At 46.4% G+C, this 18,182-nt stretch overlaps 1 protein-coding gene and 1 long non-coding RNA gene across 10 annotated transcripts in view; one reads left to right on the top strand and one right to left on the bottom strand.

Annotated features, from left to right (window-relative positions):
- The first annotated feature begins 111 nt into the window (after window positions 1–111).
- On the top strand, window positions 112–1,972 carry LOC133393832 (uncharacterized). The gene is made up of 2 exons (XR_009766423.1): window positions 112–1,041; window positions 1,144–1,972. It is a non-coding gene; the product is annotated as an uncharacterized LOC133393832 (long non-coding RNA).
- Window positions 1,973–9,591: 7,619 nt separating this feature from the next.
- The window catches only part of LOC3291681 (uncharacterized), a 123,530-nt gene continuing 114,939 nt past the window's right edge, over window positions 9,592–18,182 (bottom strand). For 8 of the 9 annotated variants that reach the window (XM_061654252.1, XM_061654251.1, XM_061654257.1 and 5 more), the window contains 7 exons: window positions 17,713–18,070; window positions 17,414–17,643; window positions 17,175–17,339; window positions 16,904–17,112; window positions 16,669–16,832; window positions 16,449–16,584; window positions 9,592–15,703 (listed from right to left, as the gene is read on the bottom strand). In XM_061654252.1, coding sequence (XP_061510236.1) covers window positions 15,652–15,703; window positions 16,449–16,584; window positions 16,669–16,832; window positions 16,904–17,112; window positions 17,175–17,339; window positions 17,414–17,643; window positions 17,713–18,070 — 1,314 coding nt within the window. In that variant the 3' untranslated portion in view covers window positions 9,592–15,651. Of the gene's footprint in view, window positions 15,704–16,448; window positions 16,585–16,668; window positions 16,833–16,903; window positions 17,113–17,174; window positions 17,340–17,413; window positions 17,644–17,712; window positions 18,071–18,182 lie in introns of those variants that run through there. The other variant, XM_061654258.1, reaches the window with a different exon arrangement.

The raw sequence follows: 18,182 nt of genomic DNA, 5'->3' as shown, positions 1-18,182 counted from the left end.
ATATTGTTATATTTTTCCTTAAGGTTCAACTTCCCAAGAAAAGGGTTACATTACAAAAGATTTTGTTTTATTTATCTTATTAAAAAAAAATTCTGAAAATTCTCTGAAAACATTTTACAAAAAACCCACTGTGCTACTTACCCTTCCTTCTCTATTGTTGCAGGTGCTTCAACCCTTAGCGAACCCTCGCCGCCGACGAAAGAATGTCGAAAGCTCACGCACACAAACACACACACACGCTCACCCCTCCCGCTCGAGATCCCGTGCTTCGGCACGGCAGAAACAAGAAAAGCCGGTTTTTTTTACTTCGTCCAAATGAATCTTCCGCTGGTGTGTGTGCGTGTATTCGCTCGCAGTTGTGTGCCGTCTTGAGCGTTTGTAATTTCGTCTTAAGCTTAAAAGCTAACCCTGTAAAAGATTGTCCATTCGTACGTGCATGTGTGTGACTGTGTGCGTGTATTCCGCTTGTGGACTGTCAAGAAGTGGCGGCTATTGTGAGCTTCTTCCTCACGTCGTTGCATCTTGCGCCCTTATTGCGCCCGAGCCCGATACACAAATATCAATGCAGACATGCATTTAAAGGCCTTCCCGAGAATGCACCAGAATGTGACTGCATTAAAATGCATCTACAGGGGGAAAGGGGAATTGATAACATTAAGAGCCACCGTACGTACGATATCACCGATTCCGCCACCGTTTGGCTCGTGATCGAGCGACCCGGGGACACGTGCACATGCACGGGCAAGGAAAGGACAAACATTGACGAATGTCGGGGGGAATCGCGGCATATCGCGGCAGTTGCAGTTGAAGTAGCAGTGCCGCCGCCGTTTTATTTTAATTGCCCTGTTGTGTTTTTACAGATAGGACCAGGTTGTCGGCGCGACCGCGCGGACTGTCTGGACTAGAAGCATTTCAGCGTGGCGCGATAGTGTTCTTATCGAACGGGCCAAGTACACCGATGACATGACACTCAAGATCTTATCGGAGAAGGGAGTGCAAGAATGTGGTAAGGTGTTTTAAGGTTGTTCAAGTCCTAAAGAGGTAATAGATTCAGGAAGCAATGTCTTGGAAAGAAATAATGTTATATCAAAAGGAAATATGAATTAAAGAGCTAATCCTGATCATGTTCTGTGCTACTTCCAGGAAGGCATTTATTACACCCATCAGCCTGCCATGTTCATTAGTGCAATCGCCATTTTTATGCACTTTTAATCCGCCACGGAGCGGCTTACCAGCATCCCGCTATTTCTCGCTGAATAGAAAAGTGGAAAAGGAAACTAATACCACATTTTATTCGTACGATCATCTCCACGATCTAATCCACATCTACGTACACGCACATCGCGATCAAGTATGCACGCTACGTCAGGCGCACGGGAGCTCCAGCAGCATTAGCCTCAGCAGCAGCCTCGCATTAAAACGAGTTCCCGAACGATAGCACTCGACGACCTGGGTTAGTGAACTCTTGCTCTCCTTTCGATGCCTAGCCCAAACGGGGGAGAAATTGTTTCGCTTTTTGCCATCCTTCTTCCCGAATTCCCTGCCTCGTCTAATGCATGATGTGCTCCACCCGCACTGCCGTCGCCGTCAGCCCGACGAGAGCCTTAGGACCAACGTTCAACATGTACAGCAAGCATCAAACCACTCACCTCCCAGGCTCGGACAGTTGTCAGAGCCCTTCGAGAGCCGGGTCGGAGGCGGAGGTTTGGTAGTAAATTCCTTCCCCGGGCTCTCCGGCACACACAGCAAAAAGGGCTACGGCCACTAGTTCACCGCTAATAGTACAATGCCGGGGCAGACGACGGCATCCGCGAGCTGTATGTATGCTATCCCGACATTCGGCAGAGCCGGGAGAAGAGCCGGTAACCCACTGGCGGTGAAATAATCTAAGGCAAAAAATTATCCAGCCACGCCAAAGTCTGACCAAAGACCGAAATAATAATAATAAAACAAGGGGCGGTGAGGGAGAAAACGTTAAACGCAAAACGCGAACTGTGCGCGACATGACGACGAACTCGTGGGGTCCTGAAGAGGAAAGAACTGGAGAGTTGAAGGGGTTGGAGAGCATCTGGACGGTGAACGAATGCGAAACAAAATGCTCTTTCAGCCCACTGACAGGCCGCGCTGTACGTGCGGTGTGATCGTTGTCCGGATCTTTCGCTCGATCGGCACAATGGGACGTGTAGATCAAGAGTTTGCATCTTGGATGACTTCTTGAAGATCTTCAAACCTTAAATCGGATCTTCAAAAATCTTGGAGAAATGATATTGTTGCTATTTAGGTGATCTTAAGCCTTAACCAAACTTTTTTGGAGTAGAAGTACCTTGAATATCTCATCTTCCTTCATCACTTGAATTCGTTCACAAAAGCAATAAAGTCTCTCCTCAGTTTTGACCCTCTCAATCCAACTCCCATCACCCATAGTGAGCGGGCAGCCGTTAAACCAAGTCCCGAAACGAGCTCAAGACTCATCGAGCGAGGCGGCTTTGGTGTCTGGTAGGTATGTCGCTTGCATGTAGTAGGAAAGTGGTCTCTGGCTGCCAGCGGGCTACTTCAGCAACCGCTCAGCGCTATTCCGAAGCCCCACGTCCCCGCCCGTTTGCAACCGCAGCATCACGCAAACAGCCCCTCCTGCCGCTCACCAAGTCCCACCTTCGCCCGATCGCTGCCAGCTCTGGGAGGAAAGATGTGGAGCTCGAACCAGAAGATGCCAAAGCCGATCGATCATTGGCATCGCATGGGGACGGGGACGGGGACTGTGGAGAGACAAGCGAAGAGTTGAAGACTTCGACGATACGAACAGCAACGAACCTCCTGCTGCTGCTGTTGCTGCTCCTTTCCTCCAATCCTCCCCCCGACGATACAGTCCATCGCCTGGAGGGGTTGACTGTGTTTTCTGCTTCTTCTTTCTAGTTGTCTTCGTTGCCCGTGGTTTGACGGGGTGGCCGCCGTCCGACCGCCATCGCACAGACCTTGGGCTCCGGTGGGCGAGTGCGGCAGGTGAAGACGCGCGACGGGGAAAAGGTGCGCTTGCGGAGTGCACCGCTGTCCCCGTGCGAGCAGCGGCAAAGGTTTTGGAGGTGGTCGGTGATCAAGCACACCGTTTGCCTCCGTTCGATCATTAGGGACGACGTTTACGCCGATGGAGATTTTTTGCTTTTTCCTCTTTGGTTTCTCGTTTCTTTCGCTCTCTTCGTGCCTTTCGTTCGTTGCTTGACGAGGGATGCTGGGGAGGCTGTTAGGAGCTAGGGAGATGACGATAGGTGGATGCTGTGCTGTTGGATGCAAATGGTGACGTAAAGGCAAACAATAACAACATGGCGTGAGCGTGAGGCAAGCAGTCGAAGCAGGACGGAGCAACTACGGCGCAAACACCGTATCCCGAAGCCATCGGCGGCTGGACGAGGAGGCTGGCCGATGCGGTAGGTGAGAAGGGATGGATGGTCGGTGTAATGTATTTATAAAAGTTATTTTCTCGGCTTGCCGGGACGGTCCCCGGCTCTAGCTAGGGTGGAATGCAACGCCAGACGCTGGGCGGCATTGACGGCAAGACGCGACACCCAACGGCAGCACTAACGGCAGCAGTAAAGGAACAGCAGGAGAAGCACCGAAAAGACCCACACAGCCACACACACACACACGTGTAGGCACCGACCATGCCCTTGGTGGATGGGAACAACAAAAAATAACACTGCAGCATCGAACCCCGGACCGAACTGGGCAACAGGAAACTGGACAGATAAAGAAGATTTAAGGTTTCTTAAGTCACTGCAAGAAAGGGAGAGGTCCATGGCGATTGCACCGCCGAGGGAAAGAGAGAGTGATAGAAAAGCAACAAAAAAACCCAAGCACTTTTATCTGTATCACGTTCGCATACACAGGCAAGAAAGTGTGCTTGTGTGTGTGTGCTTCTATTTATTTTCCTTCCAAAGAGTTGTCCGTTTTCTTTTCCCATTTTTCGTTCCCGTTTGTGTGTCCAGCTTTTTTGTAAGTGTGTTCCTTCGTCTTCTTGGTTGGCTTACTTTTCCCATTTTGCGGAGGGCGACTTGGCGTAATGGCCGGCAAGAAGATTTGTGTGCACTGTTGGGTTTGGAGGAGCTTTTTTCCTGTTGCAGTCTGCTGTGCTTTTTTCCACTCCCCCACAGTACGTGCATCGATTGCCCTTTGTTGCATTGGCAATTGTCCATCGATGTCTTTTGGTGGATGTGGACGGTTGGCTGGCGAATGTTTGCAAATCGATGTTCGTTTGACCCGCTTGTCAGCTTATTCAGTCGGTGGTAGTATTTTGCGATATTTATGGTCAGCTGGGTTGGAGTTTGCGATTGGTTTTGAAAAGGAATTGTGGAAATAAATTAAAACTACTTGTAAAAGAACTTCTAGCGCGAGGTTAAGCTTTAACTTATGTTGTGATCAGTGGAACAGTTGGGAATAAATAAAGCTTAAATAGAACATTAATGATAGTTAATTGGAAACATGGTAAAAGAGGTAAATAAGCGATGTAAGACTGTTTTGAAATTAATGATGTTATGATCGCAAAGCATTTGAATTAATGAATTATCAATATTTACAAAAATAGCTTTAAAGGATATTTTAGCCAAACATGGAATATTTCAGTGCATGTAATGCCTTTTTGACTGTAAGACCAACTCCAACACGGCCAGTCCTTTAAATCCCCTACAATAAAAGGCAACAATGACCAGGCAAACGGTTCCGGTGCAAAACGATGGCTTTTTTAGAACTTCCGCATTTTGTTCCTACCCAGCTTTCTTTTTGTTACCATCATACAAACACACACAGCACGCATCATCATACAGACGAAAAGAAAAAGAGTCATTTCCTTTCCTTTCCGGTGCTGCTGCCACCGGAGTTTTCTTTTTGCCTCCTATTTCCTGCCTGACGGCCTAGTCGTTCAGTGGGTTGTGCGTTCGATCACTTCCCAGGAGCTATCGGCTCCCGTTCAATTTGTTTCACTTTGCGCTCGTTATCGTCGCATCGTCCCCGATTCCAGCAGGTTCCTTTTTTTCTCCCTGAGCAAAAGGTCTAGGCTAGACGAAGTGCCTTTTTCTGCCCTCTCTATTATGGTGCGCTTAGACTTTCTGGTTCTGGTGCCATTCGAATAATGGAGGAGAGATTAGAAGAAACAAAATCTCGCCCTCTTGCCTTTGTCAGCAGAGCTTTCTTGCTGTGATCCGACATGGGCGAACAAAAACGATGGATGAAAAGGACAGAAAAGTCTGGAAAGAAATTGATGAAGATGATCGAAGAAAGTGTCAAGAAAGCAGTACAGAAGCATTGCAAGAGAAGTCTTACATCATTTAGGACACAACACTGTTGTGTAGTTTTTATACCTCAATAGCAACAAAACAAAGCACTGAGATCGCCCCAAAAAGAGAGTATCTTTTCTATTGAACAACAAATAAGAATTGGATCGTCTTTATGGTGCCCCACAAAGCATTACCATCCACCCAAAGCTACAAGTCATCTCTAATCATTTGAAAGCATCTTCAAAAAAGCCACAATACCACAACAAAGTTTTCCTGCAAATATGACTGGGCAAAATTGTAGTTTTAATAATCCCCTCCAGTGCTTTATGGACTCCTGATAATCCATCGTGCGACGCGGGAACGCAATGCTAGAGGTGAAGATAAAACGATAAAAACTTACACTCATTGCCCTCATCATAGCGCACCAAATAATGGCATGTGTGTGTGTGTGTGCACCATTGGTTCTATTCTCCATTTGTTTGACGATGGAAAAAGTTGTCTGCATTTGCGCCTTTCCCCGTAATTCACACCCAGGACGCCCAGCACGTCCCAGAACAGCGCTCGGCAGGAGTGCTACCAGTTCGGTATAAAAAAAGGAGGAAGGGATGGAAACCTGTCCGTGCGTTTCTCACTTTACCGGCTTTTAGTGCTACCTGCGGAAATGTCCATTAGCTGGTCCTTTTCAAACAACGGAATAATCATGCCCCCGTTGTGTGATCCCTTACTGTGGCAGAAAGGGATTCTGTAAGGGAATGTTTAAGGAGAGCATTATATGAATAGAGAGGGAGAGCATTAGATGGATAGAGAGAGAGAGTGAGAGAAAGGAAGAAAAGAACACATCTAAAAGGAAGAAAGAAACAATCTTTTAAAAAGGATGACCGTACGGGAAGACACAACTTCCAAAGTTCGAAAGGTCCGCTGTCCAAAGGCAAGAAGCACTTTCTTTTTCTCCGCGGGGGTGCATCTTGGGCAACCCCGAAACAAAAAAAAAGGGAACAAAACGTGTCGGGCAAGCTCGTTTTATCGGTCCGAAAATTGCTAGACAAGATGAAAGCTTGAAGGATCCTGAACACGTTCGGTTACATCATACGGAGCAGGGAGTGCAAGACTGCAAGAAAGCGGAATGAAGCGGCAGTCATCATTTTGCTCATGACGGCTGCTGGGCTCTTGTTTGCGTTTTATTGCGCTACTGCGTTGGCATCGGCAGTCAACGCCACGATCAGGCTTCTGTGTTGAATTCAGAAGCAGCAAACACAGACCAAGCACCGACCATATGTGCGCACCGAGAACAAGGGAGCCGATGGACAGGGTAACAACGTACGACAAGAGTCCAGCAAGTCATAAGACGCACCCATGCAAAGAGTGACCGATCGTATCGAACCAGTCGTCCAGGCTTGGCAGTCAGCAGGAAATCGAGTTTACAGCTGCTGCCAATTTATTGACCATTGCGAGAAGGCAGAGATATTGCAATGCGTGGGTCATTGTGTCTTGGGGATGTTGAAATAGCTTTACAAAATATTAAACATGTGTTCGGGAGTTTCTTATTGACCCAGAATAGTCATTCCTCAATGTGTGAGTGTTGCACGTCTTCAGCTGTGATCAAGAATTAGAAGGTCCTGTAGTTATGGCTCTTTTCAATGTTTTTAAACTTAATATACCAATCCAGGTGAGTGAAACAATCAAGACTATCTCCACTCTGATCCAGAGCTTTTCAGAGCACTTACCTTATCGTGCAGCACATCGCAAAACGATCCCATCCGTCGGTCCGTCGCGCAGTCACCATCAGAAGTCATGTTTACGTGTCAATCATAGTTGAGGCGTAATGGCGTGCTACTACCAGCGCTACCGGATGCAGCGTGTAAATAATACGCCCAGCTCGCTCTAAATGCTCATCCGCGGATTGTATTACACACCGAGACAAAGAAACAGCACAACCACATGCGTACAAAAGACTGACTGTTCCATTTCCGGTGCAACTGGATAGGCACCGCAAGCCGGCAGATGAAATCTAAAGTGTCCATTTCGAGCACCGTAACGGGGAATGGACAGGTTGTTGCTTGGTTGCTACCGTTTGAATGATCTCATGCAGACCGATACACGTACACGCGGACGCTATCTGGCGTCTATTAAACGTGAACTCAGAGACAGAAATTGATCTCCAATCGGGTCCGCCGGTTGCGTAGGTTGCAGTGAATAGGTTCGATGACCAACAAGCGTGAGCGCGCGCGCCCGATCAGATTCCGGCACAGATCCGACACGACGGGCAGTTAAGAACGACGGGCAGCTCCGTGTGGCGACATTTGCATAATCTTTACTTTATCGCCGTAGCCGTAGGAGAGAGTCTTGCAGATCTAATAATTCTGGAGCGGTGGTACGTGCGGACGCATTCCGGTGCGCTGCGGTAACCCGCCTCAAAGCACTTACTTTATTGCTCCAATAACCTGTTTGACCCGGGACGGCCAGCGGCGGCCAGCGGCCAAAGCTCAATCGGTGTGCAGTTAGATTGAGGTTTAGTATTCAACCCAACCATCCAACCATCGCTCCCCCTTCGCTCTGCGTTTGCTTAAGCTTAAGCCGTACAAGAATGTTGGTGTTCTTTTTGCTCCAATAGCAGCGCTTCAATAGTTAAACACGGTTGGACAGGAACGATAAGATGGGAAGTAAATCTGGATCGGTAGCATGCTTCGCGCGACAGGTAAGGGGGAAAACAAGGTACAGAAAAAAAGGCAACACAAGTGGTTCTTGGGTAAGAGATAGCCCGAGAAATTAAATATATTCATGCTGGAGGGATTAATTTCTCTGCTACTGTCGAACGAGAACAGAGCGAAAGGGGGCTGGGGGGAGTGGAGGAGATAACGAGATGGAACGGGTTACGAGTGTACCAACCTGTGCAGGTCCGATTCGATTACATTCAGGTCGAATTTCTGTCTCCTTTCGAGACGGGAAAGTTTCTCTGTGCGATAAGGTTTCAGGATCCAAGGGTGCTGTTTTTCTTTCTCTCTCTCCCAAGACGTTTCACTTACGCACGACGCTATCTCGCTTTCACCTGAGAGGATTGAATCACCAAAAGGGATGGTTCAATCGACTCCTGGCAATCGGGAGAGGAGTGGGAGATCGATTCGCGTGGGTCCGGCGTGTATTCGGGAGTGAGACGATTAAAGCAAGTTGATTTTTTAAGCGGATTACATCTTTATTCTTCCCGCCCAAGCGATTGCCCGTGTCTTTCTCTTTGTGAGGTGGAGTTTCTACCTTTTTTTGTTGTAGTTGTTGCGATTTTTGCAATCACCAGGGTCGCTTTTGGCAGCCAGGCAAAAGCGGGCAAGATACAGATTTCCTGCCAGTCCGCTTGGTCCATTTCGCCCGCAGCACGTTGACGGAATGCAAACGGGCAGCAAGCAGGCGGGCATGACGACGCGCTGAAGCTGGGAAATGATTTATGTATACCCTGGGAGGGGTGATGCATCCGGACGTGAGTGCATGCAAACGGCAAGCGAACGAATTCGTCAGTGTGTGTGTGCGGGTGGGTGGTTGAGTGTTTTTTTAAGACGGAAAAGGGCAACTGACCTCTCAGCGTGTGGGCGAACGAGGTGAAGGTTAAGGAATTGCATCTCAAGGATGCTGCCCGGCGTGACGGGGTGGACGGTGTGTTATTCTTTCCTTCTTTCTTTATTTTTGGTAAAGATTATCCCTTTGAAGAAACAGAGTAGCGAGCGAATGAGGGTCGATTGATTTGTTGCAGTTGCATCCGATTGCGTCCGGGGTGAACGTTTGGCAAACACATGTTTGATGATTTCGGTCCAATTGGACATAGAGATGTTCAGTATTGAAAGAGGTTCGGTTGTGTTGGATGCGTTGAAGTTGTGTCTTTGTTTTAGAAAATGATCCCAACATTCTCTCAAAGCGAATTGCATGTCAAATCAAAATTTCAAAGAATCCAAAAAATGTGGAAAATTAAATAAAAGTGACCAACAAACGCCTCTCAGCAAATCAATTTTTTTGAATAATATTCGCGAACATTGCATTGTTAATCTATATTATTTGAAAACTTTGTTTTATCTGTAGAAATAAAAATTATTATTAGAGTATGGGTTGCATAGTGCCCCGTGCTGCCTACAACCCAACGCAATGCATTCCGTCGACACACAATTGCATACTCACAGGCGTTTTCGATGCGAACCGCTGTATCCCATTGACGAGCTGCAAATTCAGTCGTTATTCAGGGTTGATACAGGGTTGAAATTTATTGGTTAATGTGTTTAGAAAATATTTCAATAATCATTCTCGTGATATTCATATAATTAATTCAAATAATCACATTACAACAAGGTTTGTTTCGTTCCGAATAAGATTTTCAGTTTTATTCGCTTGATAATGTATGCTGCCACATTGTAAGTTTTACAGTGTTCTTTTGTTGTTTTTTCCTCCTTTTCTTTGTTCTTATAACCATTTATTTCTCACACCAAACTAACTGACCGCTCGAAAAATGGGGTTTTGGTTCACTGCTTTTCGCTACAATCGTATTCGTTTCACGTTCATGAAATGCTACGGGTTGACTTTTGACTACATCTTTCACGATTTTAACATTTGATGATGGGCATTTGGTCTACAGTTTGTATGAGTTTCTGCATGTTTTTGTGTCTGTTCATTCTATTTCCACTTTCATCTGTAGCTTCTAATTAGTTCAAGTGTATCATGTAGCACTTTTGAGCGTGGCTGGGCTGTTGTATGTTGGGTTGAATGTGTAATGTCGGCATGGTGTTTTGTAGGTGTGTGTATATCGGTATATAGTATATAATTTGTATCATACTGTTCCGCTGCAAAATGGGTTTCGAAACGCTGCTATATACGCTTTGGCGCGATCGTGCCATCGCTCTACATCATACTCTTCAACAAAGTTTCGTCCCGTGGCAAGGGCTAGACGCAGTTTAATTTTCATTCCTATTTGTTCCACTAAACACTTATATTGAATCCAAAGCTAATGCTCAGCGCACTGGCCATGCAAATAGGGTCTCTTTGTTTTTTTTTTTTATTTAACGTGCTTCCAGTTTAAATTGATACTCTCCCTCTGTCTTTCTCGCTTTTCTTCAGAACGATCCAGAACGCTCGCCGCTGGTTTGCTGCTGGTTGAAGATAGATGAGTTTTGTTTTTGGCAGTGCTTCGAGCATAATTCGAACCCCGTCTGTTTTTCTTTCACGTTCATCTCATCTGCAGCGTCACTTAAGTCTACCAACCATTCCGGCAATCAAACAATCTCTCTCTGGAGCGGAGCTTTGCTCAAATTTGTCTTACGTGGTTCACAACATTACCATTTACTGTGGTAAGTAAATTTGGTTTTCCAACCCGTCTGCAATGCAAACGGTGCTCTGGAACGCAAGGTAAAATTCAAATAAAACTTTGAATTACTTTTCCCCTATTTCATTACGGTGAACCGTACGGCGTCACTGGTTGCCACTGGTTGGAACGTGCGAAAGTTATCGTATTCTATTAAATCGTAGCTTAACAATTAAAAAAGAAAGAAAAAACATTCTTAATTGAAAAAAGATAACCTGACATGCGCGTCTCGCGTCCAATATCGGCATAAATTTGGTTGATCTTGAGCTAGTCTACAGTGTTTTGCTTGTTGTATCCTCTATGCAACATTTTTGTTCCTTTCTTCCTCATCTTATCTTCTTTTATCCTGCTTATAGTCTTAATCGTTTATAAAAACGTTTGTTTTTCTTTTTAAATATCTCTTTTGTTTTGTTTAATAATCTTCCTGCCAGCAGCACAGCAAGTGTGCTGGTAGATGGTGCGTTGCTTCTTCATGTAGCATGTTGCATTTTGTTTGCTGAACAAACCTATCATGTGTCACGAGGTGTCTGTGCGCAGTTTTTTGCGATTACGAACGATGGTGTTTTGCATAATGGCGAAGAGCATTGTTTGCTTTGAGCAACGAAACCTTGGGTGGGGGGGATGGATGATCAGGGAGTGATGGTATGCGAAATGTAGGTGTGTGTTTCGTGTGTTCCTGTTAGTGTGTTCTACGACCGGATGGATAAATCGGAAAAGTGTTGTGTTGAGAAGAATTTAAGTCGTGTTAACAAGATGTTAAACGAGAAATGATATGCTGTGTGCATACTTTAAGGCGCATAACTACTCTTGGGCCAATTTAGGTTGGATTATTGTCACCATCAATTAAAAAAGTGAAGGGTGATTTAAGAGGAATTGAATCATGAAGGAATATGAAGATCTGTTCTCTCAAATATTACTAAAAAAGAGACAACTGTCTTTACTTTTCATGCTGCTCTTTCTATTGTAATACGCTCACAAAAATCATTTCATTCTTCGCCCGTGTCGCATTTGACCAAAGCACTTGTTGAGATTCATTTGTTCTGTGTTTCCGTTTTTGTGTGTGTTCCTTCTAGATGCTGGTTCCTTCGTAGCGGTTTTTGGTTTTATTTGTCGTACAAGTTTTGTTGTAGCTTTTGTGTGTGTTTGTATGGTCGCGTTTTTTTGCATTGTAGCCTTGTGACTGCGATAACACACCACATGGAATGGATCGTGTCGAGGGAAGGTACAATAAAAAAAGCTCCAGCATCCCACGCAAAGGAGAAGCAAACAAAGCAGATAAAAGAAGTTGACAATGACACTTTTGCTTACTTTTGACAAGATGATATCAAACAACATGCAGTAAGGCAATAATGATAATGCTCAACAAGAGATAGAGGAAAGGGAGCAGAGAGTGTGGGCCCGTGTTTGCTCGCAGAGAAGAGAAGTGTTCCCAAAATCGGTCGATAATTCGTTCACCGTCGTCCCTTATACCCGTATTGATATCAGTTCTGGGTCATTATAATTAGCTCAAGAGTGAGTGAGAGGTTAAGAAAAACGTGAGCAGCTGATAAAGCGTTGTTGTTTGAAAAGGAACGGAAACAATATGAAGGGCATCGTTTTGTGGAGCGAGTTGTAGAAAACAAGGCTACTGTAAACCTGATACCAAGTGATCCCGATCACCATCGCTACCCAGCACAACTTTAATGCAGCAACCGACGCGGTCTGTATTTGTTTCGTTTGTTTGGCACTGGAAGTTTGACTTTATTTAAGTGTTTCATTTACTACCTCACCGTCTGCACGCGCCTTCTTTCGTTAGTTACATATTTTATCGCTTATTGTTTATTAGTTTCATTGTTTTAATAATTTCCGATTTTATCTACCATTTATCTAACCAACCATATCCTACCAACCGGCCTGTAACTAAACAGCGACACAGCTGCAGTGCATTTCTCATAAAGTAATATTCTCTCAAAACAATAACAAAAACTCAAGTACCGACTCGTCTCGAATCGAACAGAGAACCACAAAATAGCTCCTCTTGGATTTGTTTCTGTTTTCCTAACACGCACCTCTCACTATCTGCTAATAGGTTACTCGATGGTTAAAGGTTTATGGTATTCTACTGCCGACAAATATACTGATATGGTTTTACTCTACCGATCATGTACTTCTACTGCTGCTTCTAGCGCAAATGCCACCTTCCACATCTGAATGTGCGCATGTTTAGGTGTGTGTTTGTGTATGTGTTTGAATTGTTCAAAAACAAACTCCCCGCATTGGAGTTTTTCATTTCATCAAATTGAGTGGGTCATAGCGTCACGGAACATGCCGTTCCGGGTTCGTTTCCGCCGTCCGGTTGGATAAACTTTTAAAGCTCTAACATTAATCTCATCCTTTAAATGAGTTTTTTTTTCTAGTGTCTACACAGCTTGCAACTACCAGCGCTTGCCTGTTGGGGCCTGCTTTAGGGCGTATTTCTTGCGTGGCGTATCGTTTCTGTGCTGTTTCGGTACAACAATCCACTCGGCTCGGGACATAAACATACTGGCAAAGCCTTTCTATCCTATCTACTGCCAAAGGGGAGAGGGTTTTGCAGGGAATGTACAGATTACGGGAAACAGACAGGCAAAGAGGGAACATCCAGCAAGTTTTCGTTTTCTTTCTCCCGCATAGAGCTATCTCACCCTAAAAGGCTTTACAATGACAGTGCTGAGGACCGTTTTATTCAGCCAAAGTTTTTGAAAGAAACTTTCTTTTTATTGCAAACGTCATCCATTTCTTTCTTCTGAAGATGTTTTCAGATGATTCCCAAGGAAGCGTTCTCATAAAACTAAACCTTTATAGTGCAACAAGAACGATCCTGGTGAGTATGCTTCGTTGTTATCCATAAATCCGTTTACCAATAAACAATGCGTTTCCATTTCGCCCTGATCAATACTTTAAGTTCATACAAGTTCTACCCACAAACACTGAACCTTTTTCTGCTCAAGAGTCCTTATCAAAGTGTAGAAGTGTGCTTTACCATCCGTGTAAGTTACGGAGTTTAAATCCATTATACTATGAAGACGCTTCCCCATGGCATCGTAGCGATGCTGGCGATAACGTGCTCCTGTTTCCAAACAAAACAAATAGCTTCAAGCGCAACTTTGTTACGCCAATTGCATACTTTAAGGCGCATATTCATTCTGCAAGGCTGGCTGGGTGTGTAAAGTATGCAATCCGCGTAACAAAATCGCCCTCTTCGCTTACCGTGTCTGCTAGAACCACCCTTAAAGCTATCATTTACGATCGTTCGCTAAGTGGATTTAATTTTGCTACTATAACTATAACACACATTCCTGCTATCCATTTACCCATCAATGAGACGCGTCTCATTGCGTTACGGTGTGCTTGTCTTTATGTGTGTGTATGTGTGTGCATTCGCTATTAAATCTATTAAATGCTCTCTATTAATGCTATCATCTAAGGAGAAGAATGTTTTCCTTCGATTCGAGCGGGAAAAACAACGCTACGTCAGCTCTGGGGGCGCCCCGTTCAGTTCGTTTCTGTTGGTCTCGTTTCGCATCTATTGCTATCTCCATGTTTGTATGTGTGTGAGAGAGAGTTGGCTTGTTTACGGGTGCTGTGTGTATTTAAATCGCTTTCATATCCCGGAAGTTTTTGGGGCGGTGGCCTTGCGTGCAAGGCCCCAACAGTCCTTATCGGTGGTGACAAACTCTCGCTTCAGTACCTTCTACCAGACACACCTGCTACATGAAGTTGTTCAGCCGGAAACATCCTCCTCCCGTTGGGTTGGGATGCTTTGGAATGGGGAAATATTTTCATCAATTTTTCCGGTCTCCCCCTCCCCCCCCCCCCCCTAGACACGGTCTCTAGAGTCTACTGCTCTTTTGAGTCAAAGCGACGAGAAGGAGGATGAAGTTTATGCCACGTTTGGGGACGTTTTGTAAGAGAAACTTTTCCCCCGCAGCACCGAGCCCGTGTGCCGTGGTTGGCGAGTGGGTAGAAAAATATTTTCCCACACCATCACACCATTGCAAACGCTACGCATCGTTCTCGTATGACGCTTAACACTTCCAGCGCCTCCAAGTGATGGTCGAGGAGAATGATATAAGAAAAAGATGGAAATGAAAATGCTGTGAAAACCCTGCGGTGCAAGTGTTTACGGCAAGCGGTAGCATAAATTGTATACGTTACGTCAATAACAAAAGGTCAGGCCTCGGCTCCCCTACCCACTACACTTTTGGAGTGGCAAGAAAAACAACCCCGACCCCGAAAAACGCTACCAAAGCTGCAAGACACAAAGCTGCCATCCTGCTCCGTGTAGGTGTGTGTGTGTGTTTGTGCGCACGCGGGGGGCGATGTAGCTCGTGCTGGACGAGTGAAAATCACGACACCAAAATGGCATCAAGCAGCAAGCGAATGGGACGGGTTTGATATTACACCATCGGAAAAACCTACCTTGCGAGCGTGTGAGTGTGAGTCTCGTATTACGCTGGCCTCCATAGTTTACGGCACGGTTGATTTGTTTGGCCTGCTGCTAGCAGGCACGATCGTAATTGAAGCGTGACTGTGGGCTATTTGTGTGTGTATGTGTCGGTGTGTGTATGCTTCCAGCTTACATGCACAAATTGTCAGCACTGATTCTCGTTGTCGCTGCGCTCGTCGCTTGTCTGCTTTCACTCCATTCAATCACCGGTGCTGGCGGCGCCTGAAAGGTAGGCACACCGCAATCACGGCTCCTTTACGATGGACGCTGGCGCTGCTGCTGCCGTCGCTGCTGCAAGAGCACCGTGCGCTGGGCAGTTCGTGACCGAGGTTGTGTTGTTTTATGCCCTCCCCATTCGCATATTCCGAAACCATAATGTGAAGCTGGGTGAGCGCGCGCGCGCGGGCACAGTAGTGGAGTTTTGCTTGCTTGTGCTTTGTTTATGCTGCCACCGCTGGACCGTTGGCTGACGGGGATGGATGGTGATGCTGGTGGTGGTGGAAAGGATTGCTCCCGACCGGAGATTGGCGAAACGTAAGGCCAAACGGTGTGTACTATACGAGCTGCTCGTAGCGTTTCAGGTTATTTCAGCCGGCCCTCATCCACCGGTCTATCGAGTATTCCAGGGCGGCCACCCAGCTGCACCCAGTGTCCGTTCGATTAACGCCGCAAGGGAGGGATCAAGAAGAATGGAAGACAGGGGGGAGACGTATTACGACGTCCATTGCGAATGGCCGACGTACCACCATCATTCCGGGCGAATGGATAATGGAAAAATATCGTGACATGGACATGGAAAGCGATTTAAGGGTGGAAACAGCCAACGGAAAAGAGAAAAAAGAAAGAGAGAGAGAGAGAGAGAGAGAGAGAGAGAGAGAGAGAGAGAGAGAGATGGGAAAAAGAAAATTAAATTTCCAATTGATGGCTTTATTGCGATGAATGGCGCTTGTGTATCGCTTTGCCGTAAAAGGATGCTTTCGGAGGGTGAAATGGGCGTTGCATTTTGTTTTTTTATCTTGTTTTTTCCCTGTTTTTTGCGTTCGCCAACGCCAACACAATAACAGGTCAAGCTGGCGGAAGAAGCTGTTGCAATATTTTCAATAAAAAACTTGCATATGATGCAGGCGCGGTACGCGATTTACGAGTTTCTGCTTGTTGTGTGCAGTGCAGAGAGTGAGTGATTTGTATCTCTTTGTTGGATGGATGTATTGGTTGTTGGTTTTAAAGGGGATAGCCTATGCCACAGCTTGTCAAGATGAAGATGACATGAGTTTTAGGCACTTTCATATTATTTTATGTTCATATAAGACCAATATGAAAGGAATTACTCTTTGGAGTCTTGCAAAAATATGTTTTAAAGCCACCGAAGGCCGCTTTCACTTACCGCTTCTTGTCCATTTCCGTCTCGGTGTGGAAGTAGTAGTGTCTTAGACTCAGCTCCGGTGGAACTATCTCGAACGCATACTTCTTACCACCGGCCGATGAAGGCTGTACACGATACCCCTGCAGGCAGGCCATACCTAATTCGTCAAACAAATTGAAAATCAACAGTGTGGTGAGTTAGCACTTCTTCTCGACCGGTTGTAGACCGTCATTTCAATTACCGAAAGCACTCTTGCTGGTGCCGTCGTGGTAGAAGTAGAGTACCGCATCCTTCAGCACGCAGTATCGCTTGGTCCACGAGCGCCATTTGCTGCCCAGCTTGGTCAGCGGCCCGCTGCAGTCCGGTTTGCTGATACCCGTCGCACAGAGCCGTAGGTTCCGTGCACTGTTTTAAGGAATGATTCGTTGCTTGTAATACGTGCAATACAAAGATTTGCTGGAAGAGCCTGTACACACCTGTTTTCCAGCCAAGGATCACATTGCTGGGCAGCGTGGCTGATGATGGCGATCCAGCGACTGGCCGCTTCTTCCGTGTCGGCCGACAGCTGCACCTTGGTGCCTTCCTCCGTGTCGATGGCAAAGCTGTGCGGGCGCGTGATTGGTTCTAGCGGGATGCGCTCGATCGTGTGGTTCGTCAGCATGATCGCACCAATCGGTTGATTATCCTATGAAGAAGTTTATTAAATTAGGCATTTAAATTTAAGGAACTTACTGCCAAAATGCTTACCGCATCCGATTTGTAGTAGTAGAGACAATGGTCCGGCCGTAGCGAGAACCACCGCCGGACCCATTTGCCACCGCTGGAACAGTACCGCCATAGGAACCCGGTGTAGATCGAGGGATGTGAGGAGCCATCGTCCAGGGGCGACAGCATCCCAATCGTACGAGCAACCTGGTCGTGCCCAAAAGATGGTAAAAGAGCTATCAACCTCCGTTTAACACCACCAACAGCCCGCAAATGCTTACCTCCAGCTCGAGCGTATCGCTGCCAGCGTGGGCAATTTTCACAACCTCCGAGTGACTTTTATCGATCACCGAGATACCGTTGACCGACAGTACAATATCACCTACCTCTAGGCCCGAAGTTTCGGCCGGCGTGTCCGGCTCGATCGCGGACACCACGACCGGCTTCGAGCCGTGTATGCGGAACCCGAACTCGCCGGACTTCCTGCACACGACCACCGTTTTATCGGTGTCTGTCGATAAGAGACGGAGAGATCGCATTAAACTTCTTGCATGATGTATCGCTTTAAAGGCGATCTTACCAAAACTGTTGCTATTCTGACGTCGGTACATCTCGACGCATGACTTCCGGTGCACCAGCCGGTGTGTGATGGCTTGGTATTTCTTTCGAAAATCTCGCTCCGAATCGGTCGAGCCGCGTCGCTCGAGCGTTGCATCCTTCGGGCGATCGAAGCTGCCGTCCGGCAGCTCGTTCCGTCGCCAAACGTCCCTATCGGCGATGCAGATCCACAGGCCCGCCTTGTAGTTACCGTGGTAGATGCCCTGTTCCGGCTCGGACGTCGTGTCGATGTACGCTTGGCCGGCCGGCGCTACGCAGGGCGACGAGCCGGCTGGACGCAGATTATTCGGTTCGATCTCCTCCTTGCCACGCTCCTCGCTCTAGGGTAAATGGATCGCAGTAGAACTCACAATGAGAGCTTATTCTACGAAAAACTCTTAAACACTCAATGTTCTTAATAGTATAGACACTTTTTTTCGAAGTTATCTTCAT

This window comes from Anopheles gambiae, chromosome 3, assembly GCF_943734735.2.
Source record: "Anopheles gambiae chromosome 3, idAnoGambNW_F1_1, whole genome shotgun sequence".
NCBI lineage: Eukaryota > Metazoa > Arthropoda > Insecta > Diptera > Culicidae > Anopheles > Anopheles gambiae.
Note: the sequence above shows the minus strand (reverse complement) of the source record. Positions and strands in the feature narration are given on the sequence as shown.